Here is a 27,579-nt window from a genome sequence, read left to right as displayed (position 1 = left end):
ATAGCATATTTAGACATGAAGTCATTCTTTCAGGAAAATAAACCAAAAATATTTTTTTAAAGTTTTTGGCACTTGCCAAATAAATACTTCATGGTAAAATGTTTTTTCTAGTGCTTGTACCTAGGACTTTGCAATTTTTTCAGTGTATTGCATATCTTTTTCATATCATATTCATATCTTTTTCAAATACATTTACATTTTTCTAGTACTTGAGTCTAGAACTCTGAACATTTTTTTCAGTGTATCTCTTCTCATGTTTTTTTCAAATAAATATTTTATTCTTTCTGTAGTTTATTTCATTGATTCAGAGAACCAGTTAAGTTTGTACACGTTGAAATCAAGCAGGTGGATCTCTCAAGATATACAAATTAATCTATAGTTTCAAGGACTTGGAAGTTCCCTCAAAGATCAATCAGTTACTAAGTATTTGGGCAGCTAGGTGGTGCAGTGGATACAATGTAGGACCAGTAGTCAGAAGTTTTCAGATCTGGCCTCAAACACGGTATGACCCTGGGTAAGTCACTTGATGCTGTTTTTAGAGAAGCACCTGCTGCAACCAAGAAGTAATCTGGGACACAGTGTTGGTGAGCTGAGGGTGGGAGTAGGGGGTAAGGAAAGGATTGCTCCAACAGTACAGGTGTAACTGATGCAGGCACGTTGGTCATGATTAGGTTATAACCTCCCCAGACTATAACCTCATGGGGTAAGGGTGGTAGGAGGGAATAGATGAGTGTTAGATCAAAAATAGGTGAAGGAAGTGGTAGAGTTATGTTGAAGACAAGCCTTTCCACTTGCTATTCGAAAGAGAATGGAATGAAACCTATTTTTTCACTTTCCAATTGGTTATTCCCACAACCCCTTCAATTATCCCATGATCCCTTAGGGGTACACAGCCCCCATTTTAGAGATCATTACTATAGCCTAGGGAATATGTCATACTTATTTTGTATTTCTTTCCCATTTCCACTCTCCCCAACAGACAGGACCTAGTACAGGTTTGGGCACATAGTTGGCACTCAACAAACATTTGAATTGAAATGAAAGGTTTTCATAAAGCATTTCACAAGGCAAAACTAGTTCCTGGAAGATTAAAGACTGCATTCGTTTCTCAATGTGTGTGTGTCTGTGTGTCTGTGTGTGTGTGTGTGTGTCTGTACGCACGTGTAATATAAAACATTTTGAGTACTCCTAAAGACTTGATCTATTCCTCCTAGCCACTGGAATATAATATTTTAAAATTTAAGATGTAGCAAAAACGAAATAATTCTACCACATTTAGTGTTTAGAAAACACTACAGGCCTCAAAAACTGTAAGCAAGATATTAGCAAACTGTTTTGAACCTGAAATTTACAAGTCATACAAAGAATATTTCATACTCTGGCACTTGCCAATACAAACAGTGGACTCATTAAAGACTATGTTTTTTAAAACAAATAATACTTGTTAGGTGGATTTTATAGTCTACCAGTATATACCCACTTTACTCTTATGGTTTATACTTTTTTTCTCCAAATGATTACTTTTGTGTGGGAATTCTTATCACCAATATAGATCACATACTTTAACAAGTTGCTATAACCAAAAAAATCATTCCCTGGTGACTAATCTTCATCTTATAATGAAAAGTTTTTCTGAATTTGGTTTGGTCTTTGGAAGAGGGACCTCAGGTCAACTATCTGGCTGAGAACCTGCAACCTTTCTAGATCAGTAGGACTTCCCAGAATTTAAAATCCATTGCCAAAGTCTTGAAAAATCCATGCTGTGGTGAGGCATCAGATTAACTCATCAGTGGAGGCTCTTAGAGGATATACTAATACATATTAATATAGATAAGAAAGAGGAAAGGACACATTGGCAGATTTTTCCAATTCTTCCTGGAAGTTGATTGTGGGTAACTAGTTCAGAGATGACAATGGGTAGCATTGGAAATCAGACATTTCCCAGCATCTCTGAACCTCCTCTTCTCTTTGTTGTTATGAGTCTTCCAATTCATTATTCAGGTCTTTTCCAAGTCTGGATTCTTCTCTTTTTTCCTCATTGTATTCAAGGCCAATAGGCAGTGTCCTTTTTCAACTACTTCAGCTACTCCTAGTCCCTGAAGCAACTGATGAGGAGAATCAGAGTAAAAAGCGATGGGTAAAGTGATTTCTTTAGAGGTTTGCTGTGAGGTAGCTTTTTTCCCAGTTATTTTCTCTGCTGCTATTAATCATATGGCCACTAAATAGTCAATTATCTACATCTTATGAATGAAGTTACTCAATAGAGAACAGAGTTCTTAAATTTAGGGTTGGAGTGAGTGCCAAATCAAGATGTTTCTAATTTTCTTATTCATATTTCATAGTCGTATTTCCTTCTCTTTTTCCATGTCTCTAGATTATTATGGAATTGGAGCTCACATTTCTGCTACCAAGTAGAGTCAGGTCAGCTCTAGGTGGTGGGAGGGGTGTGTCTAAACCTGAGGTTTCAAATACAAGGCCTGAAAGCAGCATTGCTAGCTGCACTGGAATCAGATGAAAATGTATTTGGGAAGTATTTAACAAAATACATAAAAATACAGTAGAACACGGATAATGTTAATATGTTTCTAAATCAGTATGTGGCCTGCAGAGATCCTTATGTACAATTTAGTATTTGAGTTATATACCACAGCTGTAGGTTAAGCACCTTCTATTAAGCAGCATGGAAGGAATGTACAATAAATAAAGTAGTGGGCTTGGTGTCAAGAACATCTCAGTTCAAATCCTGTCTCGGACATTTACTAGCTTTTCTACCCCCTAGGCAGGCCACTGAATCTCTTAGCCTCAGTTTCCTTATCTGTAAAATGGATAATAATAGCACCTACCTCACCAGGTTGTTTTGAGGATCAAATGAAATATATATGGTGCTTTACAAACTTGAAAGCACCATAGCAACAGTAATTGTTAGATTATTATGATTATACTAAAGGTGTCAGGAAAACCAGTGCATGTAACACTAAATATCGTCTGAGGAAGCTGCTTGCTTGGTGAACGCGGCTTCTTGGTGGCTAAATTATATACTATATTCCCCTGCTTAATTAACTGAAATTCTGCTTTTCTGTAATTTACAGAAAGCAAGAAAATGAAGTGCTTGTGGGCTGCTATCAAGTGTCAGGGATACTCAAACTGTCCACACTACTTGTCAGAAGAACAATAGCTATTATTTATATAGCACTTTCAAGTTTGCAAAATCTTTTATTTTCTCATTCACAGCAACCCGGGGAGGTAGGTCCATTTTGCAGATGAGAAAACTGAAGTCAAGAATAGCTAAGTGACTCTTTAGGGTCAAGCAATTGCTAAATGTCTGAGGTCTTGCAGACTGCACATCTGGGATTCTGTCCACCGTGCGGCCTATCTGATCTACACATTATGTGCAGTCATGCAGATCATGTGTATATTTTGAAAATATGTTACACATTAGTGGTATGGTATATTCCACAGAAGCCTTGAATTGAACATCATTTTACTTAGTAATATGATTCTGTGCATTATCTTAGTCCCGTTCTCTTTTGTCCTCCAAGCACACCACAATCACTCCTGACTCGGGTCCCTTTGCTCAGAGTCTGTCTTCTCCTCCTGGAACATCCTTCTCACCTTTATCCAAGTTCTCCCAGTGATTCACAGACTGTCTCCAGTCTCTGGTCTATGTCAGTTTCCCTTCTTCTTTCCCAAATCAGTTTCACTTCCCGACTCACACATGCCCGGAGCTTGGTGTGTACAGGTGCGGGCCCCATCCAGTCCAAGTGGTTTGTAATCTGGTCAGTTTCACTTCCCTGCCGGGAGCTTGGTGTGTACCAGGTGTGGGCCCATCCAGTCCATGTGGTTTGTAGTCTCTCTTCAGAACATTTCAGCATTCCCTCAGACTCTGGGGCTGGTTGTACATGTGGAGGAACCATCTGTATTTCCTGGAGATGCTAAATTCCAAAGCTGTTGCTTGGGGAGCCCAACCACTCCAACGCTGCCTCGGTTGGATCAGATTCTTGGACAATGGTCAGATTTCAGGGGGTCTGAACTTGCGGGGGAGGAAAAAGAACATCTTTATTTCCAAGCAGTTGGTTTCTTTTGTAATCCTATGTATTTTATTTTGTGCATTCGAAAACATTCTGAGAAGAGGCTCATGGTCTCCACCGGACTGCCAAAGGGGTCCATGACAAAAAAAAATTAAGAGCCCCTAAAGTGAATGTTGCTAAAAAGGAGAGAGAAATGGACTTTGTTGGAGGCTTCTTTTACTCGCAAGAAGATAATTAAAAAAACCTAGCAATCTCAGGACACCAGGCAGGTGTTCTGGCTGTTTCTGAAGAGTTTTTTTTTGTGGCTACCTCAGGTCCTTTCTTGGGGGTAGACTTTTCCAGGATCACAGGACAGAGCAACAGCTCACGGATGGAAGGGGCCTGAGAGACCTTGTTTACACAGAGGTCACAGAACACCATTTCTAGGTCTGACTCTGCCACTAAGAGAAGGCGTGACTTCCAGTAGATCTCAATCCTCCCATCTGGGCCAGTCTCCTCGTCTGTAGCACGAGGATGGGGGGTCGGCACCTTCCTCTTCACTCCCCCAAGGTGCGGGTTTCCTCCCCTCCAGCCTAACAGCGCTCACCCTCCGTACCGCTCCATGACGGGCACACCGCACGGCTTCACGCTCGCTGCTTCTTGGGGCCAGGGCCTCGGTGCCTGGCACCGTGCGAAGGCGGTGCGCTGAGCTGACGTCACTCGGTAAGTGCCGGCCTCGTTCAGGGCACGAGCTCCCTCGCCAGATGTGTCTGTCCTGACCCAGAGCCTCCATCTTAAAGGCTGCGGCCCCCAGCTCTGCCACACACTTGTACGTCCGTTTGATTCTCTCACACAACTTCCTTCCTTCTAACGCTCAAGAAAACAAAGTTACGCGGCCTGGCAGGATCGAAGGCCAACGAGCAGCAAGTTAAAATGAAGTCTCGGCTCCTAAGCATCTTTTCACTCCCAGCCCGGAAGCTAAAACAGATTTAAACTTGTACCAGATACTTCTGGCACTTGTAAAATACATGATTTCATTCCTCGGAATAAACACGAAGGCAGCGCACTGGGACCCTGAGAAGCCACGGAGCGCGCTTCGTGCCAGGGCGGCGGGCATCCCAGCCACCCGCCCCAGGGGCACCCGCCTGGCATCGCACGCTGCCAGTCAGACACGGGCTCTTTCTGCGGTCAGATCTTTCTGAAAGCGGCGCCCTTATAAGTGACCACTTCCCCATATAATCTAGTCGTGACAGACTTAAACGCACCCCTCGCCTTAGGCGGCACCAAGCGCCCGAGGCACACCCGGGGTCTGGATCGTCGTGGAATAAAGCCCGACACCGCTCGCGGGCCGCGCCGGCCTGGCTGGGCTGGCCTGGCCGACCTTCTCCCACGGCAGCGCAGGAGGCGGGCGCGGATCCCCCCTCCGGTTATGCAGACGCAGGTTTTACCGCTCTCATCCAGCGGGGCAGGCAGGAGGCGAGCGGCCCTCCTTCGGGCACATTCCCAGCTCTGCCCCGTGCCACACGGCCGGCGGTGCCCGACGTGGGGGCATCACCCATCACCTTTCCCGGGAGGGCGCCACTGGAGAATCCCTCGGAAGCCCGACTCTTCCTCCAAGAGCTGACCCACGCGCACTTCCACAAGCAGGCAGCTGTGCTCGCGGTGACACGCCGCGCGCCGTCCCGCTCCGTCCGCCCGTCCGCCCTCCCCTCATCCCCCAGGCCCGGCGCGGAGCGGGGGTAACGCTCCTCCCCCTCCCGTCCCGGCGGCCTGGTCCCGGTGCGCGCCGGGCCTGCCCCGCTCCGCGCCCGCCCCTGCGCCCCTGCGCCGCCGCGTCGCCTGTTTAAGCGCCGTGCCGCGCTCGGCCGGGGGCGGCGGTAGCGAGGCCAGCCCAGCCGCTCTCCAGGCCGCTTTCCCTCCATGGTTTCGCTTCGCTCTTGTGAGTAAGTCGGGCTTCGGGCTCCGCTCGCGCCTTCCTCGGGGAGGAGAAGCGCTCCGGCCGCCCTCAAGGACGCGCCTTCGGACAGTTCGTCCTCCCGAGCGCCCAGCCCCTCCTCTCCCCTCTGCTGCCCCCGGAAAGTTAGTTTGAAGAGGGGGGGGGCCAACGAACGGAGACATGAAGAGGAGGATCCACCTGGAGCTGAGGAACCAGACCCCGTCGCATGTAAGCGGAGCCCCCGGCCCTGCAGGAGATGGGGACCCCCTGGGGGGCGGCGCCCCGGAGCCCGGCCGGAGCGGGGCACCCCCCGGCGGTCCGCTCGAGCTGGGGACCCGAGAAGGCTGAACTCTTGGGGCGCCGCCCGGAGCCCAAGCCCTCGGGGGAGCGGGAGGGGGAGGCTGGGGAACAAACTTTTCCCCTCGCGCCTCGCGGGCCCTTCCCGGCCGGGCTGGCGGGGGTGCAGGTGGGCGGCCCGCGCCGGGCAGGGGGAGATTGTGTAACGCCGGGAGCCATGTTGACCGGCTCTCTCCGGGATGCGGGGGGCGGAGAGCCCGGGCTCGCCCCGGGGCTTCTTGCGGGGAGGGGGAGGAGGGGGAGGCCCTGGAAGGGGCGAGCTGCGTTGTACGGGGGGCGCTGGGGCAGGTTTGGGGGCTGGGCGGGAGCGCGAAGGTGACTCCCCCGCCCCCACCGTCACACACCCCGTGAACTACCTCGGAGGCGGCGGGGACCGAACCCCAAGTGCCGAGGGAGGGAGGTGGGGAGGGGAAGGCCCTCCTCCATCCCGGCGGGGGGGCGCCGGGAGGAGGGCGCGGCCCGGGGGGAGGGGAGGCGCGCGAGGGCCGCCTCTCGGGGCCAAGTTTTTAAAAAGGGGCCTCGGTTCCCGCCATTTTTGTAGGCTAAAAATAAAACTTTTCTCTTTTCCCCTCCCCCCGCTTCTTTCTCCGTCTCTCCTCCGTTGAACGAGGGGGTTGGGGAGGAAGCTGGCGGGACGCGGAGGGGGAGGGGAGGCTTCTCCCGAGCGGCGGGCCCCTGCTCCCTCCCCCGGGGGCTCGATTCCCCCTCCGCGCGGGTGGCGGCCGGGGCTTTCTCGGTTGTAGGTGCGCCATAGCGCGACGTCGCCATGTTGTTCGTATCCCGTCTCCCTCCGCGGAGACGACTCCGCCGGGCAGCCAGCCGCCGCCCGCGCGTCCTCGCGGCTCCGCGCGCCCCCCCACCCCGCCCTGCGGACGGCCCGCGCGGCCCAGCCTCCTCGGAGGCGGCAGACGGCGGGACCCTCGGCCTTGGCCTCCCCGCCCCCCCCTCATTTCTTAAAGGGGCCGTGTCGGCTCCACGAGTTTTCCTGGGTGGAGGGCCGGCGGGGCTGGGGGCTCCGCGCGGGGGGGGGGAGGGGGAGGGCCACGTGGCCCCGGTGCTGCCTTCTCGGAGAGGGGTGAGGGGGTGTGTTTCCCCCGCGCTCCTGCCGCGCCGTCCCCCGCCCCCTGGCTCGGTCCCGGCCCTTGGGCAGAACCCCCTTTTAGGTGTGGCGACTTGGCCGGAGCGCCTTGAGAATTCTGGGGCGCTTCTGGGTGGGGGCGGGGCAAAGCTCCGGAGGTGTCAGGTCCAGGTTCTGGCCTTTGGAGGCGCGGTGCACAGGGTGGACGAAGCGTGATCTTGGGCCAAAGGCCCGTGAGCGGGGCTTGAGCGAGTCCAGAAAGAGGTGTTTTTAACGAGTGATTGTTGTTCCATTTGCCCGCCCTCCTGGAGGAGTGCTTGGCGTTTCTGGTCATGGACGGCGCCTGGGCGGAGCGTTAAAGTTGGCTACTCCCCACTCGGGGCGTGTTCGTGGGCTCCCTCCTCGTGTCCGCCTCCTGGTGTCCTCCCAAACCCTGCCCCTCCTCAGTCCTCACCGCCTCGCGCAGTAAGGGCTCAGTCCTTTACTGATGGTAGACACGTGCGTGCATCAGTCTCATCACGCGTGTGCGTGTGTGTGTGTGTGTGTCACGGACCCCTCAGAGCAGGGTCTAAACCATCAAAGTGCTCAGGGTCCCAAAGGAAGTCAGTCACGAGTTTTTCAGTTAGACATTACAGAGTTTCACCGCCATGTCTACACCGCCATCCTCACGAAAGTGACCCTTTGAAGTTCCGCTCTGCCTCCGAGTCAGGCCCTGGGGGCCTCCGGCGGCCTGGTGGGGTCCGTGCCCCCCTCAGAGTGGGGGCTTAGGTGGAGAAAAGGGAATGGGGGTGCCGAGGAGACCGGCGGTGCTGACGTCGTGACAGGACACGGGGGCGTGGCCGAGCACAGACGTACCAGGCGAAGTCTTCGGGGTGTTGTCGGCCGGGCACCTTGTGGTGGGTGGTGTGGCATCTGGAAGACCTGAGTGCAGATCCTCCCTGAGACGTTTGCCAGCTCCATGACCCCGTGGGCGGGTCACTGCACCCTGCCTGCCTCAGTTTCCTCATCTGTAAGATGAGCTGCAGAAGGAAGTGGCCAACCCCTCCAGTGTCTCTGCCCAGAAGACCCTGGATCAGGCCACAAGGAGTGGGCATGACCAGGAAGCTGCCGAACCACAGTCGATCTTGATGTTGGCAAGCCTACCTCTGGAGGCCTTAGCCTCCTCATCGATAAAAGGAGGGACTGGACTGGGCGACTTCGGCAGTCTCCTTCAGCTCCAGATCTTACCTGTGCGCTTCAGCCTCGGGAGGAAAACTTGTAGATGAATAAAGTAGTTGTATCATGACCATCAATACAGTAGAAAATGAGGACAATTACCTGAGTAACTTGGAATTGCCTCCGCTTTCACAGCGCTGAGCCATCTCCCACATGAGGCCTTTCCTGGTGCCTCGGTTCTTTCTGTTAATTATTTTCTGTTATTCTTTAGATACTTTGTATCTCCTGGTGTCCAGGTTATATACCACAACAAAATGGAAGCTCCTGGAAGGCAAGGCCTCCGGTTCCCTCTCTGATTCCGCAGGAGGGCCTCCCCCATTGACTTGCCCATGGCACACACCTAATATATCTTGATGGAATTGAATTTATTGAATTCAGGCAGATACTCCGTGTCCAGCTGAGCCAAATACTGTCCTAGTAGAGTAGGCCTTAACTAAAAGATTCTCTTTATCCAAAGAAGCATGGAGAGAACATGATCACCTAGGATAACTTTGGGATGCTGTGTATCCTTACAATTAAGTGCCTACATTGTATCATACATGCCTGTACAATTAGATACATATTAGCTGATGGTGTAAAGTCTTTTTCTTTACCTTTGGGACTGATAAAATAATTAAATTATTGGGAAGGTTTTGTTCAAGAAGTATGATCTTTAGCCTGGTTAGGAGATAGCCTTCCTAAAGCAGTTTAGGTATATTTTTTCATTTAAATTTTATTTTATTTTTAATAAGAATTTTTTGTCCTCTCATCACTAAATGAAAAAGAAGAAACAGTCTCGACAGACATCAGTAGATATGTAAAGCAAATTCTCCCATTGACTCTGCCCAAAAATCCATTTTTCATTTTGCATTTTGAGTCTGTCATCTGTCAGGATTTTGGTCCTTTGTCATGGTGGTGATCAGACTAACAAATCCCTGAGTTCAGATTTGGCCTCAGACACATTACAGTTGTGTGACTCTGGGTAAGGTGCTTAACTTCCGCTTGCTTCCTTTCTCTAAACTGTCAAATGGGGGACGGTGATAGCCCCTACCTTGAAGGATTGTTATGATGATCAGTGGGATAATATATATTTTTTAATTGCTTCATACAGTGCTGAGCACTTACTAAGCCCTAGAGTAATACTTGTTTCCTTCTTTTTCCCATTCCCAATGTTACATACCTCATGAATGACAGGGCCTAGATCTTAACCTCTTACTCACTGACTACAAATCCAGCAGTTCTTTCCAGTACACCACGCTGCTACTCTAATAAAGTTAGGATATCATAAATAAAATGGAATTTTAAAATGTAAAGGCAATGAAGTGAAACAAGCTTGCTGAAATACCAGATCTGTTCTTCGTAGTGGAAAATGCACTACATTTGGCATGAGAAGACCTGCCTGCCCCTTCAGTAAGACCTTGGGAGACTCAGATAACCTCTGTGATGCTCCCTTTCTTTGTGTATAAAACACGAAGGTAGTGTTGGATGACTAAGATTCCTTCCAATGCTAAATTATTGTTCTGAGTTATAAAATGCTTTTTGATAGCAAAAACAAGCAAACAAACCAAAAAAAAAAAAAAGCCATACTTCTCACTAAGTAATTTGTGATATTGGGAATAAAATTTCTCTGAATATTTAAGGTTGGTTTGTGGTTTGGGTTTTTTTTTTTTCAAGTCACCTTTATGTTACTTGGTACTTAGTACTTTTTTTCATATAACATTTCATGTAAATATTTCAATTATTGACAGAGCCTACGTATTTGTCATTTTTAATGGCTTTATGTTACGTCGTATGACATCATAGGCTCATCAGTCTAGAGATAGAAGGGACCTCCTCAGACCATGTAGTACAGTAACTCTCTCATTTTACCGATGAGGAAGCTAAGACCCAGGGAAGTTAAGTGATTCACAAAAGGTTAAAGCAGGTAATAAGCATCTATGTTGTTTCCAGTTTCATTTTTATAAACATCATTGTATAAACTGCTTTACTTCTCCTTTAGGATTACCTCCTTAGGATACATTATCTCCAAAATGGAATTACTTAGAATCACAAGATTTTTAGAGTTGTGAGGGACTTCAGCAGTCATCTAATTCAACTCCAAAAGGATAGCAGCATACTCCACTGGTGACTGGCTAGAGGGGACCCATCATCTCCTATTTTACCTCTGGACAGGCTTCCTTGTTAGAAACTCTGATGGCATCCAGCCCAAATGTGTTCCTTCCACTCGTTACTCTTGCTTTTGGTCTTTGAAACCAAATGATACAGAATCCTGTTTTTTCCACAGTGGCCCTTCAAACACTTGAAAACCAGATGACATTAGTTTTCTTTTCTCTAAGTGAAGCATGTCTAGTTCTTTCAATGGCTCCTCATGCCCTGAGTTTAAATGCTGCCTGTTAATTTGCTGGCTGTGTGACCCTGCACAACTTAACCTTGTCAGCCTCAGTTTCCTCATCAGTAAAATGATAGCAAGTAAGGATTAAGTGAGATGATACATGTAATAAATAAATAAATGCAGGCACACATGTATAGATGTGCGTAATCCACATGTGTATATGTAGCTAGGTTTATGTTGCTATATGTAAAATGTCAGCTATTGTTATTATGTGACATGAACTCAGGAGCCCTCACCGTCTTTGTCTGGCTCTCCTATAAGCTAGCCAGATGATCAGTACCCCCCTGAAACCGTGGTGGGTGCCCAATCCTGAATGTTCCACCTACAGGCCTACCAGGCTGCAAAAGAACCATCACCCCCCTTTTCCTGGGAGTGATGCGACTCAAGATCACATTAGCTTTTTGGTCTGCTGATCCATTGGGGTTGTACCGCAGTCCACCGATACCCTCGATCTTTTCAGACAAATTAGTACGTAACCACGCCTCTCCTACCTTGGATTGGGTATGAAAAACCTTTACTACATATTACCAAATTATTCTCCAGAAAGGTTAAACAATTGAAGTGCTCCCTGGACAATCTGCCCATTTTTCCCTAGGACTCTTGAGATTGTGTTTTATTGCTTTTGTTTTAGCTGGTCTGATAGGAGCATGTGTGTAAATATAACTGTGAAGTTGCTTTAATTAGCACTTCTAAAAATTGCTAATGAGACTGTACATTTTCATGTGATGCTGTAGTGTCACTTTCTTGGTACATGAACCATCTGTGACACTTATCTCTTGCTTGTGTCTTTTCTTTTTTGTCTCTGATCCTAGTTTGATACTTTAGTGAATCCTTGATCGCGTTGGGTTTCATCAATATCAATGCGCATTAAGAATAGCTCGCATTTATAGAGAACACTAAGGCTTGTAGAACACTCTACAGATGTTAATATCTCATTTTATCCTCACAATAATCCTGGGAAGGAGATGCTGCTGTTACCCTCATTTTATAGACAAGAAAACTGAGGCAGACAAGTTAAATCATCTGCTTGCCCAGGGCCATGAGCGAATAACTGTCTGGGACCCACTGGGCTGCCGCCTCACTTCCCCTCAGTTCTTCTGTGCTTTCTCATCCTGCCCAGCTCTTGTTCACACTCTTTAATACTAGCAGACAGTGTTCTTCATCCTTTGTTTTTCAAAGAGGACTGAGGAAATCACAGATGTGTCTTGAATTGGATTTAAATGAGGCAGGGTTGAGCAATGTCATCAGCCTTTCTCTTCCTCAGGCATCAAAGTCCTGTGGAAGGACACAAGTCAACACCACTGGCAGTGGCCTGGGATGCAATGGATGACCTTGGCATCTTCAGTATCTGGCCAGACTCTAAGCATTCCACAGCATCTGCTTTAGCCGCCTCCATGGCTATTGGAACAAACAAAATACTCTCATCTCCCCGTTGCAGTGAGGGAAATCTTCATGTGCTTGTGGCAGACACCCCCCTAACTCACAACTGGTTTGAGACCTGGTGGTTCCCCTCAACCTGGTTTAGCATGTCTGCTGAGACAATTTTACAGGGGTATGGGTGCTGCGCATGCTACACCTTTTTAGGTGAAGGTGGACACCGAAGGTGGACGAGCAGCCCTAAAAAGGTCTTGGCAGCCCTCACACTGGAGGTGCAGAGTCCTCCCGGAACACCCTACACACCCCAACAACTATAGTAAACTAGAGAGGTCATGGGATGGGACATCTTGGCTTGTTCAGTTTCTTAAGAGAAATGACTAGCATATACTTCACTGAATTTGTCTGAAGCGTAAACTGTGAAGAAAATAGGTGAAATAGTCTGGAAAAGCATACTGTATACTGAAGCAAAATTTCAGAGGGCTTTGAATGCCAGACTCAGGAGTTCAGACATTGTGCAGGATGTACTGAGAAGCCATTAAAGGTTTTAGAACAGGGAAGTGATTTGCTTAGATCCATGCATCAGAAAATTCTTTCTAATACCAGTGTAGAGACTGTATAGAAGACCTGAGAACCTGGAGAGATGCCAAGGAACCATTACAGACTTTGGAGGAACTGTATTTGTACTGAAATGTGTATATGTACATACACACAAAGCAAGGAGCTGTGTCATGTTTGTCTTTTTGCCACTAAGTATGTTTCTGTGTGTCTTTGTCACTGCAAGGATGAGGATGTCTGTCTGTGTGGCTGTACTTGTGTCTTTGTGACTGAGTGTGGATGTCTGCTTGGGTCTGTGTTTATGTGACCATTCTCTCTTTGTGTTGATCCGTGTTTGGCCTTGTGACTCTACGCTCATCTGTGCCCCAGTGCTCTAGCCAAACTTCTCTGAAACAGGAAGTCCTTTGTAATGTCTTTAAGCAAAAAAGGAAACAGCAGTGGGGCCCTTCACTGATTTTAGTACCTTCCTCAGACTCTTCCTCTTCTTTCCTTCATTAGCTCCAGAGAATAACTGTGGTAATATTAATGTGTGTTACATAGACAAAGGACCACTTTCATCTTCCTGGTTGTCAAAAGTTGAATCTATCAAGAACTTTAAAGCCCCCAAAGAAGCTAATTCTCATGTTTTATTCTGTATCTTCTACTTTGCTGCTTCCCCCCACCTACACATACCTGCCTTGTGGTGAAAAGTAGTCTTTTCTCTTTCGGTGTGCAAAACTTGTGGTTAGATTTTTTTTCCCCCAGCATAGATAACTGAAAAATTTTAAATGAATACTTAACACTTGAAGAGTTACTGTTTCTACACCAGTAGATTTAAAGTAAAATTTTATTAAATAAACTCAATAATATCTGATGTCTACCTTTGCTTAACAATTTTAAGAAAAACAATAGAATAAAATTTAAACACACGTGAATATAAATAGAAATCTTTCTTAAAAAAAAATCTTCAGATGTTGCCAAGTGACTATGTAATTTAATCCTGGCATAAGTACATTGATTGCTTTTTGTTTTAGGGTCCTGGACTTTCTAGTCTTAGTCTGTATTTCTAACTTTAGGCTATACTTGGTATAGCACTCAGTATGAAAACTTGTCATTTTGACCTGCACTTTACTTGCTGTACCTTGGCTGTTCAGCCTTTGGGCATTAGTCATCTTAAAAACTTTTCTAGCAGTCTACCACTCTCTGCTGATTCTGATTACCTTTCCAGTATCTGTAACGGAGAGTGTGTACCATTTTGGACTTACATGACTTTGCTACATGACTTCAGCTTTTATAACTTCCCCTGACAAAAAAAAAGTCATTTTCTTTCATTGCCTTCTCCCAAACATGTATTTTGTGCATTCGGGAGAGAGTTCAGGTACAGAATTATCTAGCTAACTTTCAAGTGATTTGTTGACTTAGGAATGAAAGCAGTTTTGCCATTTATAATGTGTGGGGGGGGATAAGACAAGACCAAATGACTAATTATGTTAATATTTTGTAATAAATACCTTCAAATTCACTTAGGGAGGACTGGAGCAAGTAGAGATGACTGAGTTGGAAATTAAGAAACCTGCAATAATACAAGATTCCAATAAGTTGGACAGATGTTGTCATGAAGACAGGCGATCAGCTGTTAGTAATAAACCATGTTGCTTGTGATTTTTCTTTGATCATACTTGGGGTATACAGGCAGTACCTGCCCTTGAATCTTACAGGAAACACCTGTCTATAACCAGATAGCAAGGCTGTTTATCATGTAAAGCAACGCAAACCTCATTTAATCTTTTTTGATAGTGGTATATGTGGTGAGGCAGTGTGGGGTAGTAGATAAAGAACTGACCTAGCTGTCAGGAAGACATAGACTCAGTTCTCCCAGAAAATCACGGGCAGGGATAGGAGGGAATGAGAAAGAACTAGTCTATACAAATATACATAAAATCTAACACGTGCTATAAATAATATACATATATACATACATATGAAAGAGCATTGAAAGCTTTACTGAAGTTTAGATACCTATTTTCAGTAATAGTTACCTGACATCAGGGGACTTTATGAATTAGGGTAAAATGCATGCTAAATGCAAGAATAGTTAGGTGGAAAGGAGGCAGCCCCAAAGCATTTATGACTTTGGGATCCTATTATGAGGTTTTTAGTGGTGTAACACAAAGATCTGTCTTGGGTCCTTATTGTCTAACATTTCTATCAATGACTCAGTTGAAATACAAGATGTTATACATATTGAAGTTTAAATTACAGAAAGCTGTTGGGAATAATTAGGAATATTACATAGAAACAGAATCCCAGATGCTTTTAACAGGCTAGAATAATGTGGAAAATCTAACAAGATATTAAATTCAGGAGGGATAAGTAAAAAGTCTAGCAGATTAATAGATCTAGAAGAAACTTCAGAGGCAAGCTAGTCTGACCTCCTTATTTTAAGGAAACTGAGACCCAGAGTCAGGGCTAAGTGACTTCTCCAGAGGCAGGTCCTCTGACTCTAGAGCTCTTTCTGCCATGTTGTGTTGCATCTTCAAAAAAATCAACAGCACATGTACAGGATTGAGTGAGATGGCTTATCAGTTCTTAGCAGTTCTGTGAGGAAAAAAAACCTAAGGCTTCTCAAATGAAGACTGAGTAAGGGTCAGGGATATAATGTACCTGAGCCACAGAAATGTAGGCTATCAAGTGGTCTTTATATCAAGGATCCCCTGACTTCAGGTGACCTTAGGGAAGAGAGTTGGATCTCAGTGGATAATCTGGGATACAGATTCATTCATCACTTCAGAAATTTTTTAGTGCCATGTGTGTTTCAAACCTCAGTCAATATAACAGCATGTCCCAGCACCCCTGAAACCGCTGGGAGAGCACATGTAACACAGAGAGAGCAGATAGATACACAGGGAAAGGCAACCTTGAATATGCCGAACCTCTTAGCAACATTTATTTGTTAGAGCACAGCTCCATCTGTCCCTTTGTTCTTCATTTAGCACCATAGGATTTTACATAAACAGTATTGTGAAGGCTAGTCTCAAAACCAGAAGTGAACCTCTCCTTCCCCCTATTTTATGTTCCGGCTGCTAGCAGTACCAACATGAAAGACAGACTATGCATGTTATTAGCCACAACTATAGCCTTGCAGCCTGGCTTACTAGCTGTGCTAACTCTTTTAATATTTGTAAGATTGACATCTGGAAGAGACATAACTGTTCCCATAATTCTTTGTAGCCATAGAGAGGAGAATAAAGAGAATAAGGACCAGTAGGTATGTTAACAGGGCAACAGATCTCAGCTCTTCTACTAAAGTAGAACTTCTGAAAAGTAGGACTTTTTAATAGAGCTATCTGAAAATGAAATAAATTGACTAGTGAAATCTTTTGACTAATATAGCATGTCAAAGTCTCCAAATTTATTGAAATCTGTAGTCATGACCCAAGTTATTACAGGCTGTGTGTTGGATTGTGATAGCTTACTTATTTGGTTTACATTGTTCATTAAATCATAGGTATCTTGAAAATCCTTTACTTCAAGGAGCCATTCAGGTAGGACTTAAACTATTCATTGTAATAAGTAACTTAAACTTGTAACCTATAGCCTAAGAAGTACTGCCACACATTTAATCTTAATAAATCCTTGAGGTAGACAGAATAGGTATTATCCCTGTTTGGGAGATGAGGAGATGGGAGGCTGCGATAATAGGGTCACATAGCTAACAATTTGAGATTAGGATTTGATTTTTCAGAGACTGTGATAGTCCATGATTCACGGCCTTGAAGAGTATTGGTATTAGATGGATTTTTGTATCAGGGAGCCACTTGGGATTGTTGAAACCTCTGTACAATTTCCTAAATGCAATTTCTGCTCCTTTATTGTGGGCCTATCTCATTAGCCATGTGCAGTATCTAGCTACCTCTCTGTCTAATCTGTGGTATTCTCAATTGACAGCCCATCATAACCCATAACAAAATACATTCTGTATCTGTTTGATTTTTCCTTCACAGATTGTTAGGTTTCTTTTTGAGTGACTGTGAATCTCATTGAGGAGGCTCTATGGTGTTCTGGTATCTGACACGTTTAACACCATGGCATCACATCTATCAGGAAATTTTATATGATTGTGACACATGTATATATGAGAAATACCTTATTGGAAGAGAGTCTTTAAGATTCTCTTTTGTTCGATCAAGTTAAACACTTTTTTGGTAATAAATAAGTACAATGAGATCTTGTAATCAGCACCTTTTAGGCGGTCCTTTAATTGAGAAGCTATGCCTTGCAGCAGAAAATCTACAAAAGCCTGACTCATCTCTTCTTGCATTTTTGTTAAGTATAGATTCAATTAATATGTACATCACTCTGGTGAAGAGTTTGTGGAAATGAGAAGTCGGTATATAGATACAGAAATGTTGAAGTCATCTAAGTCTTTCGTCTTATTTTAATAACATCACTTTTTCTCTTTTGTTGATATCATTCCCTCTTTGAGATATTTTGAAAATTGTTCACTCAGTGCTTTGAAAATTATGTCTTTGGATTACAATCCCAGAGGGATGGAGCCAAAGTAGTGGAGTAAAAGCAGGAACTTGCTTGAGCAAACCAAACACCTCCAAATATCTGTAAAAAAAAAAAAATGACTCTAAAACAAATTGTAGAGCAGCAAAACCCACAAAAAGACAGAGTGAAACAAATTTCCAGCTCAAGACAACCTGGATGGTTTGATGGGAAAGGAGCAGGCCTCAGGGAACTGAATCACTGGTGGCTGAGGCCATTTCCAGACTTCTCAACCTGCAAACACCAAAGACAACTTAGAAGGTCAGTAGGAAAGGTCTATCAGACCTGGGTGAGAGAGAAGTATAGACCAGCCAGTCCCAGGGTGGCAGCAGCAATGGCACTGGCTGCTTCCAGAGCTCTTAGCCCACAGACAGTAAAGGGATTGAACAATTGATCAGAAGGAGATTACAGGGCAGGATTTTATTGTTTTGCCTATACTTGGATGTGGGTTGCAGTCCTGGGATGGGGGCAAGCACTGGCATAGCAGAGCTTTTGGCAGCAGTAGAAAGGAAACCCTCCTCACTCACAGTTTCAGGGCAGAGGAGAGTGTGTATGTTTATTACTGACCAGAGCACAGGCCAGGAGAGGAGTAAACACCTCTCCTTAGATCATACCTTAGAAGAACTGAAAACTTCCCCAGAAGTATCTCTGAAAACAATTGCACAAAACCTCTGAAGCTTGACAGTACGCCCACAAAGAGCTAAAAAGTCAAGTAATTGGCTAGGAAGTTGAACATACAAAGGGAAAAACTGAAGACTGTGGAATCTTAGTTTGATGACAAGGAAGATCAAAACATACAATCAGAAGAAGACAACAAAGTCAAAGCTCCTCATCCAAAGCCTCCAAGAAAAATGTGAATTGATCTCAGGCCATGGAAGAGCTCAGAAAAGATTTTGAAAATCAAGTAAGGCAAATAGAGGAAAAATTGGGAAGAGAATGAGAACGATGTAATAAGAAAATCATGCAAAACTAAGTCAACAGCTTGACAAAGGAGATTCAAAAAAAATACCGAAGAAAATAACACCTTAAAAATAGACTAAGGGCAGCTAGGTGGCGCAGTGAGTAGAGCACCAGCCTTGAAGTCAGGAGAACTTGAATTCAAATTCAGCCTCAGACACTTGACACTTTACTAGCTGTGTGACCTTGGCAAGTCACTTAACCCCAATTGCCCTGCCTTCCCCCAAACAACAATAGCAACTAAAAACAAACAAAAGGTAGACTAGACAAAGTGGCACAAGAGGTGCAAAAAAAAAAATGAGGAGAAGAAGGCCTTTAAAAGCAGAACTGAACAAATGGAAAAGGAGGTCCAAAAACTCACTGAAGAAAATAATTCTTTAAAAATTAGAATGGAGCAAATGGAAGCTAATGGTTCTTATGAGAAATCAAGAAATTATAAAACAAAACCGAAAGAATGAAAAAACAGAAGACTATATGAAACATCTCATTGGGAAAACTAGCCTAGAAAATAGATCCAGGAAAGAGAATTTTAAAATTATTGGTCCACCTGAAAGCCATAATCAAAAGAAGAGCTTAGACATCATCTCTCAAGAAATTAACAAGGAAAACTGCCCTGATACTCTGGAACCAGAGGGAAAAATAGAAATTGAAAGACTCTACCAACCACCTCCTGAAAGAGATTCCAAAGGGGAAATTCCTAGGAATATTATAGCCACATTCCAGAGTCAAAGAGAAAATATTGCAAGCATCCACAAAGAATTTGAGTATTGTGGAAACACAATTAGGATAAGACAGGATTTAGCGGGCTTGGAATATGATATTCCAGAGGTCAAAGGAACTGGGATTAAAACCAAGACTCACAGCAAAACTGAGTATAATCAATGAGGGAGAAAACTGACATTCAATGACATAGAGGAATGCAATCTTGAGAAAAAAATGAGAGCTAAATAGAAAAATTGACTTTCTGATACTAGACTCAAGAGAAGCATGAAAAGGTAAGCAGGAAAGAGAAATCATAAGGGACTTATTAAAGTTGAACTGTATGCATTCTTACATGGAAAGATGACATTTGTAACTCATGAGACCTTTTTCATTATTAGGATAGTTGGAGGGAAGATAGATAGATAGATTGATAGATGATATGGATATATAGTCAGAGGGCACAGGGTAAGTTGATTATGAAGGGATGATATCTAAAAAATAAGATTAAGGGGTGAGAGGAATGTAATGAGAGGAGGAAGGGAGAGGTAAATGGGATCAATTATCTCACATAACAGAGGCAAGAAAATGCTTTTACAGGGGAAAGGTTAGAGGGAATGAGTGAACCTTACTCTCACTGGATTTGGCTTAAGGGGGGAATAACATACACACTCATTTGGGTATAGAAATCTGTTTGTTACCCTACAGGAAAGTAGGAGTGAAGGGGATAAAAGAGGGGAGGTAAGAGAAAGAGGGCAGGTTAGGGGAGAGGGTAATCAGAACCAAACACTTAAGGAGGGACAGAGTCAAATGAGAGAATAGAATAAATGGGTGAGGGCAGAATAGGATGGAGAGAAATGTAGTTAGTCTTCCACAACATGACTGTTATGGAAGCGTTTTACATGACTACATGTGTACAACCTATATCAAATTGCTTGCCCTCTTCATGAGGGTGGGTGGGGAGGGAGCAAGGGAGAGAATTTGGAACTCAATTTTTAAAAATTAATGTTAAAAAAAAATGTTACATGCAATTGGGAAATAGGTTATACAGGCAATGGGGTATAGAAATCTCGCTTACTCTACAGGAAAATAGAAGGAGACCGGGGAATAAGAGGGGGAAGGTGATAGAAGGGAGGACAGATTAGGGGAAGAAGAATCAATACATGCCCTCATGGGGTGAGGGGAGGGGAGAGATGGGGAGAAAATTTGGAACTCAGAATCTTGTGGAAGTAAATGTTGAAAACTAAAATAAGTTGATATGTGAAAAAGAAAGAAAATTATGTCTCTGTCCTGTTGTATTTGGGCAGACAGCTCTTCAGCTGTCCTTGCCAACTTTGTATTTTCTATGTTTTCGCTTTCTGGTGTTAGTGGAACCATTACTACTGTTTTTGATGATGAGAACACATCACCACGGAAATGCCAGCAGATCTGTCCCTTTTTGCATCTGTTTGTTGTTCTGCTTCCTGCTTAATCTTTGTTTAATGCTGCTGAGATAATTGGGCATAATTGGATTTTATTCCTCCACTTTCTGCTGCTCTGTGAGACATCGCTCTTAGGATCTTTCACTGTCTTCTTCGGTAATGTTTTAGAAATGAATGACTTGACATGATCATTTACTTGACAGCTTAAACAGTTTCTAAGCTCTTTTGGCCTTGCTGTTGTGATGAATCCTTTATATTACTTAAAAGACTGTAGAAATTAAGCCATGTGTTCTCTTTATCGAAGATGAAAGAATCCTGAAGAGACTGAAGATAGGATTGATATTATTGCACAACCCCTCTTTGGCCACAAAATTTACAGTTTTAAGCTTGGACTTCATGATCTTGGTATTGAAGCGGGGAACAAAACCTCTCTGTGTGGCCAGTCCCTCTGAAGTAATATCTTCCTTGTTAAGGTGGATACTGGCATTTTCCCCTCTAAAATATTGTCACTTCTAGAAACGACTTTAGAAAAAATTAAAAAGCTTGGAGGAGATAACATTTTCCTCTTTTTTTACTGACCAAAAACTAAATTTACTTCTTTGAAAAGTATAAAATGTGTCATTTTAGTTGTAGCTGAAATATCTTATAGAGTAACACCTCCATCTTGTGGCTCCTTCCGATATTGTCACTATAAAGACATTAAATCATGTTGCATTTACACAACAATTTCTTTGTGAAAAGATTCCTAGGAAGGCATTTTGGGAGAAAGTGGGTTCTGGAACTGATTGTGTTTGTTTTAACATCACTTTTTTTCTTCTCCTTCATAGGTGAAAGAACTTGTCCTGGACAATTGTAGGACAGATGACGGGAAAATTGAGGGTTTAACTGCTGAATTTGTGAATTTAGAGTTCCTCAGCTTAATAAATGTTGGGTTGTCTACAGTTTCAAATCTCCCTGAACTACCTAAGCTGAAAAAGGTAAGCATTTATCCTTTTGTTCTAACAATAAGATAGGGATTTCCTGATGAGGATATACATGATCCTGTATGCGTGTAGTAGATCATGTTTCAGTTACAGCATGACAAAATGTTAGTCAGAAATCTGCCTTCTTGTTTTAGAGATGAGGAAATAGAACCAGACAATTCGAACAACTTGCCCAGTAGTTGAACTTTTAATATTTTCATATTGAGGGTAGTTTTTCTACAGTTAGCCAATATTTTACTTTTTAGGTCATTTAATTTGATATGGAATTTTTTCCCCATTTCATTTTCTGCAGGGTTGATAATTGAAACTATCTCTCTAAGAACACAGTCGGATGATAATGCTTTGAGTGCTACATTTTACCCCAAATTTCCATCTAGGCTTAATTTATGTTAAAAATACATAAAATAGGTTCCCATCTGAAAAGTAAATAATACCTGGGAAGAAAATCTGGGAGGAGAATGTGTTACCAGTTATGGCATCGCAAGAGCATACTATTTTAAAGGAAAGTACAGGGTTAAATAACTATAATTGTTTATTTTTCTCACAACTTCATTATAAAGTTATAGAGTATCTCTAGTTAATGAAAACATAATTGTTTGGGATTACTTTTTTTTTGTTACTAGATAAGCAGTAAGTAAAATCATTTAGAATCTTCAGGAATTCTGGTGCAGTTGTTCTAATTCTTATAAGTTGATTTAAGTAAAAAAGGTAAATTTTTATTGCAAAGAAAGCAATATGAAAATCTTTAAATTTTAGTGTTTTAGAAGATGGCCCATAGTTAAAAGGTTTTGTTCATGTGGCTACAATAAATTCCCTGCAATGGGAAATAATCTATATTACAACAAGTGCTTTCCTGGGTTTTTATAAAGGCCTGTAGATCATATATAGCCCTTTTTCTATCTGTGCACTTCACATTTGATGTCTTTCATCTGTCTCTAGCCAGGCATAGTAGGTGGCCTGGTAGATAGAGTGTGGAGTCTTAAGACAGAGTTCATACCTGACTTCAAGTCACTTACTAGCTGTGTGACCCTGGGAAAGTCACTTAAGCCTAATTTACCTCCGTTTCCTTATCTGTAAAATGAGCTGGAAAAGCAAATGACAAACCGCTCCAGTATCTCTGCCAAGAAAAGCCCAAATGGATCACAATGAGTCAGCATGATAGAACAAGTAGAGCAGCTAGGTGGTGCAGTGGATAGAGAACGGGGCCTGGGTAGAAATCAATATGAGAAGAAGTTTTATACCTTATGGACCCCCTGAAAATGTCTCGGGGATCCACATGTTTCCTTGGGCCGTACTTGGAGAAACATTGGCATAGTGGATGGTGGGCCAAGGGCTGGTCTTGGAGTTGGGAAAGATCTGGATTCTAGGCCTGCTTCTGACACATGTTGTGGGCAGTTCACCTCAACTCTCAGAACCCAGACAAATAAGACATGATCCTATTCTACTTGGGTTCCACAAACTTTTAAAAAAGTATGTTTTGATAACTATATTTCAATGTATTTTAATTCTTTTTCAACTTACATAATTTATTTCATGTTTAAAAATGTTATTTTGTAAAGATGTCTCTAGGCTTCACTATCAAAGTAGTCCATGTGAAGTAGAAAAATATTACAATATACATTATAAATAATATAAAATCACTGCATAGAATTATGAGTATTATAAAAATTTCTAAAGTGGGTTATTATCAACATAATAACAAAATATAGTGCTCATTTTTTCCTCCTCCCATTTATAGGGCAAAGCTTAGGGCGTAGCTTTAGCTACATGTGTGGGAACTGTAGAAAAAAGCTTCATTTGAGTTCAACAGATATTTGGGAACTTTCTTCTTTGACACATAAATAGAGTGGCCACATTTCCTTTGAACTAATAGCCCCTTACCCTCCTTCTTTTCCAGCTTGAACTCAGTGACAATAGAATTTTTGGAGGCTTGGATGTATTGGCAGAAAAACTTCCAAATCTCACACATTTAAGCCTAAGTGGAAACAAACTGAAAGATATCAGTGCCTTGGAACCTTTGGTGAGTAATAAACCATTTGGAAAGAGGGATTGGTTACTGTTCAAATTCAGTTTGTAAGGCCTAACATTTTACTACTGGAAAAGCTTTTAGTAATTTTATTTTATTATCAAGAAATATACTACTATAGTTTTTATTTATAAAATGTAAGTACTTCATGTACTTAGACCATTTTTAAAGCTCAAAATTCTTTCATTTCTTTTCAGTCAGTTAATTATTGGTTTCCGACTTTGCTCTTCTTAAGCCTGACACTGTGCTGAGAGGTTTGTGGTTTCATATTTTGAAAGGAATAGTTTTTTATGATTAACTACATGGTACAATCCAAAGTATAGGCAGAATTTATTTCAGTCTGCTACATCACTACAGAATGTATAAAATATTGAGCACAAGTAACAAGACGTTCAGGAACTAAATGACTGCAATTACAAACAACTACTGTGTGTGTGTGTGTGTGTGTGTGTGTGTGTGTGCGTGTGTGCGTGTGTGTGTGTGTGTGTGTGATTAGTCTGGGGAAAACAAGATTAGAATTCTCAAGGGAAATAATGAAAAAAAGGTATTAGCCATATCAGATCTCAACTATTTGGTACTAGCTAAAGAAATAGAAAATTTGATCAAGATTAAATACATAATATACTGAAGCAAATAAACACCATATTTTATTTTTTCAGTAAATCCTAAGGCCAGAAATACTATGGTAAGGATTCACTAGTTGACAAAAACTCTTAGGAAAACTTGAAAGCAGTCTGGCAAAAATTAGGTATAAACCAGTGTCTCAGACTATATACCATGGTAAATTCCAAATGTATGTATGACTTAAATAAAAAATATCACAAAGGAAAAAAAACCCAGTAGCAAGAAAGAAAATGCCTTTTATAACAACGTATACATAGACATGAGTTTGTGTATAGAGAATATAAAAGAAGATAAGATGACCAATTTTGATTGCATCAAATTAAAAAGGTTTTGCACAAAGAGTCCAAGTAAAATTAGAAAGGAAACAGTTAACTAGGGGAGGGAAAAAAAATCTTTGCAGCAAATTTCTCTTTTAAAAATCTAATATCTAAGGTTCATAAAGTGCTCATTCAAATATGTCAGAGTGATAGCCATTGCCCAGTAGATAAGTGGTCAATGAATCCAAACAGCTAGTTCTCAAAGGAAGAAATCCGTATATTTTTTAAATGCCTTAGAGAACTAATTAAAGCAACTCTGAAAATGATGATTGGTGGAGGGGCTGCAGGAAGACAAGCATGCTGGTGGTGAAGCTGTGGGTTAGTCCAGACGTTTTGGAAAGCAATTTGCAGTGGTATCCCCCAGATCATTAAATTGTCCATATCCTTTTGGCTCAGTAGTGCCTGTACCTTAAAAAGATCAAAGATAAAGGAAAAAAGGCCCATTTGTTCAAAACTATTTTAGTAGTTCTTTTTGTTATAACAAAAGACTGGGAAAATGGGGGTGCCCATCTTTTAGAGAGTGGCAGTGAAGTACAGTATATGAATGTAATGGAATATCATTGCACCATAAAAAGCGATGAAAAGGATTCCTTTAGAAAACCTAGGCAAGACATGTGTGAATTGATGCAGAGTGAAGCTAGCAGAACCTAGAGAGCAGTTCATATAACAATAGTGGCGGTGTGAAGGAAAACAACTTTTAAAATACATAGAAGAGAACAAAAGGAAGTTCAGTTCCCTCTGTGGGAAGCTTTGAGATTAGCAATTTCATGTATAATTTCCTGTTCTACGTTATAAATGAAGTATTATTTAAATGTTGATTTTTTTAAAAAGATTCCTACTTGTTTTGTCAATATGAATATCCCTTTCATTTATCTAGATTTAAAAATTTTAACTTCCCTAGGGCCTCCTTGTTTTCCCATAAATAGTTCAGAGGATACAGTCCACCCAGGCTACTTGAAACCTATTCTTTTCATTTCTTTGAAAATATCAGCATGCTCTCTGTGTTTATCATCTGTTATCTCATTCTTGTTAGTGAGTGACGGCTCATTTCCTTTCTGGCCTTATGTATCCTTGATGATCAATGTCTTTTACAGTTTTCACATGCCTGTCATCATGGGTAAAATGTTGCTGCCTTAGTTCTATCGATCGAGTTCATTTTAACATGCTTAACATTCCTCATTCCCCTCCCCACAGTCCCCCTCCAGACTGCCTATTCTAACATGTGCTCTGGAACTCCTGCTCCATTGTGAACAAACTACTCATATTAAATGTCATCCTTTCTTGCTCTTTCCATCTTCTGCTACTCACTGAGACCTGGCTTCTTGTGAATGATACCGCTTTCTTAGCTATAATTTCTAGTACTGGCTACACTTTTATGTCCCCTTCCTCCAGTCTCCAGTTCATTGATAGCAGTAAAAGAGTTGGGATACTCCCTGTTCTCTGTTGCATAAACTCTTCAGGATTCTATTTTCTTGATTTCCATCATCGCTTCAGCTAGACCATAAGTCTTTTGAATATAGAGGTCATTTCATACATGTCTTGAATGTCCTTGACAGAATAGGGCTGGGATTATTGTAAGCACCAGTAAAAACAGCTGTTGGTTGATTATTTGATTCATCGTAACACACACCATAAAATGAGGCTTAGTGCAAGAGAAACCATGTGAACAAATCTAAACGTTAATGGAAGTTAATATTACTATTTCTGTATTTCTTTGGACTGCTAAAGTCATATGTCCCTAGGACATGCCATATCCTATCGTATCAGAAAAAAGGCTAATAAGAAAATTGATGAGCCAGTAAAATATTTCATAAGGATAATTTTTTCTTTATTCTACCTACAAAATAAAATTGGCAGCACCTAACTGATTTATAGGAAGTAAAATTTAATTGTTTAAGCTTCCCTTTTAAATTTTTCTGGTTGTTTTTGATCCCTTACCTCAGAAAAAGCTGGAATATCTAAAAAACCTGGACCTGTTTAACTGTGAGGTGACAAAACTGAATGATTACCGAGAAAGTGTCTTCACACTCCTTCCACAATTAACATACCTTGATGGATATGACCAAGATGACAAAGAAGCCCCTGACTCTGATGCCGAAGTAGACGGGGTAGATGATGAAGGTGAGTTTGAAAATGTGAATTCTCATGGTATTATATTAAGGTACTGAATTTTGTTCCTTTGAAAAGGGATCATTTAAATTCTTCATTAAATTCTTAATTATATTTGGAGCATGGACAGCTTAATCCTTTGACTTTCAAGATCAAGACATCAGAGTCAACTAAGTATAACATAGGTGGTCTAGGGCTTTCTTTATGGAGTCAGGGTTTTAAGAATTTGGAGACCCAAGATCCTGGACTCTATTTTCTAGAGCATACCAGAACTCTTAGACTGCTAATATTTAACTGTAATTTTAGATAGTTAATAGATTTGAAGAAGTTGGATTCAGTTACCAAAATAAAGAAAAATATATTCATTTGTACATCTACAGAAGGAGTAAGAAATCTCTGACCTCTAAGATTGCTTTATTTATGTAAACCTTATATTTTTCTATAATACCCTACTTCAGCTAAACCATATATTATAAATAACTGGAAGTGTTCATTTTGTAGTTATAGCCAAGTCACCTTTTAGATCATAAATCTAGGACTGGGAGGGAACCACATCGACTGTCATTAAATCCAGCACCCTCATTTTACAACTGAGAAAAGCGAGGCCCATGGAGTTTGTGAAATGAGGGGTCCGAGTGCGTACAATTTGGCCTGAGGACTGGGGACCTAGCACATATGGTTTGGGGTTCTGTATTGCAGGCACTAGCACATTTCTACTCTAATACTCACCAGAGATGATTATGTATGTCTATATGTTGAATTCCCATATAGACTGAGGAGCGCTATACTGAGGCACCCTTGAGCGAGCTTCTGTAAGAAAGGTTTCCATGACAATACGCAGTTATCATGAACTGAGTGGTCCTGTTTGACTAAAGCCCAGGACATAAAAGAACTAGAAAAGATAACTTGCTAAGATAAGAACAGGATAAGAAAAAGGGAAAAAAAAGTTCCAAAGAACTAAAAAGATAAGATTTAGAAAGAAACCAAACTTGGAGGAGGGGTGGAGAGAACAGAGGT

General features: G+C 42.3%; 1 protein-coding gene across 2 annotated transcripts in view; it reads left to right on the top strand.

Annotated features, from left to right (window-relative positions):
* The first annotated feature begins 5,774 nt into the window (after positions 1-5,774).
* Positions 5,775-27,579, top strand: part of ANP32B (acidic nuclear phosphoprotein 32 family member B) — a 34,863-nt gene continuing 13,058 nt past the window's right edge. Inside the window, exons 1-4 of one of the 2 annotated variants that reach the window (XM_072596708.1) lie at positions 5,775-6,171; positions 21,331-21,480; positions 23,384-23,506; positions 26,397-26,574. In XM_072596708.1, the coding sequence (XP_072452809.1) occupies positions 6,124-6,171; positions 21,331-21,480; positions 23,384-23,506; positions 26,397-26,574 (499 nt within the window). In that variant the 5' untranslated portion in view covers positions 5,775-6,123. The remainder of the gene's footprint in view (positions 6,172-21,330; positions 21,481-23,383; positions 23,507-26,396; positions 26,575-27,579) is intronic. The other variant, XR_011964360.1, reaches the window with a different exon arrangement.

This window comes from Notamacropus eugenii, chromosome 3 (assembly GCF_028372415.1).
Source record: "Notamacropus eugenii isolate mMacEug1 chromosome 3, mMacEug1.pri_v2, whole genome shotgun sequence".
Taxonomy (NCBI): domain Eukaryota; kingdom Metazoa; phylum Chordata; class Mammalia; order Diprotodontia; family Macropodidae; genus Notamacropus; species Notamacropus eugenii.
This window is presented reverse-complemented; position numbering and strand designations above follow the sequence as displayed.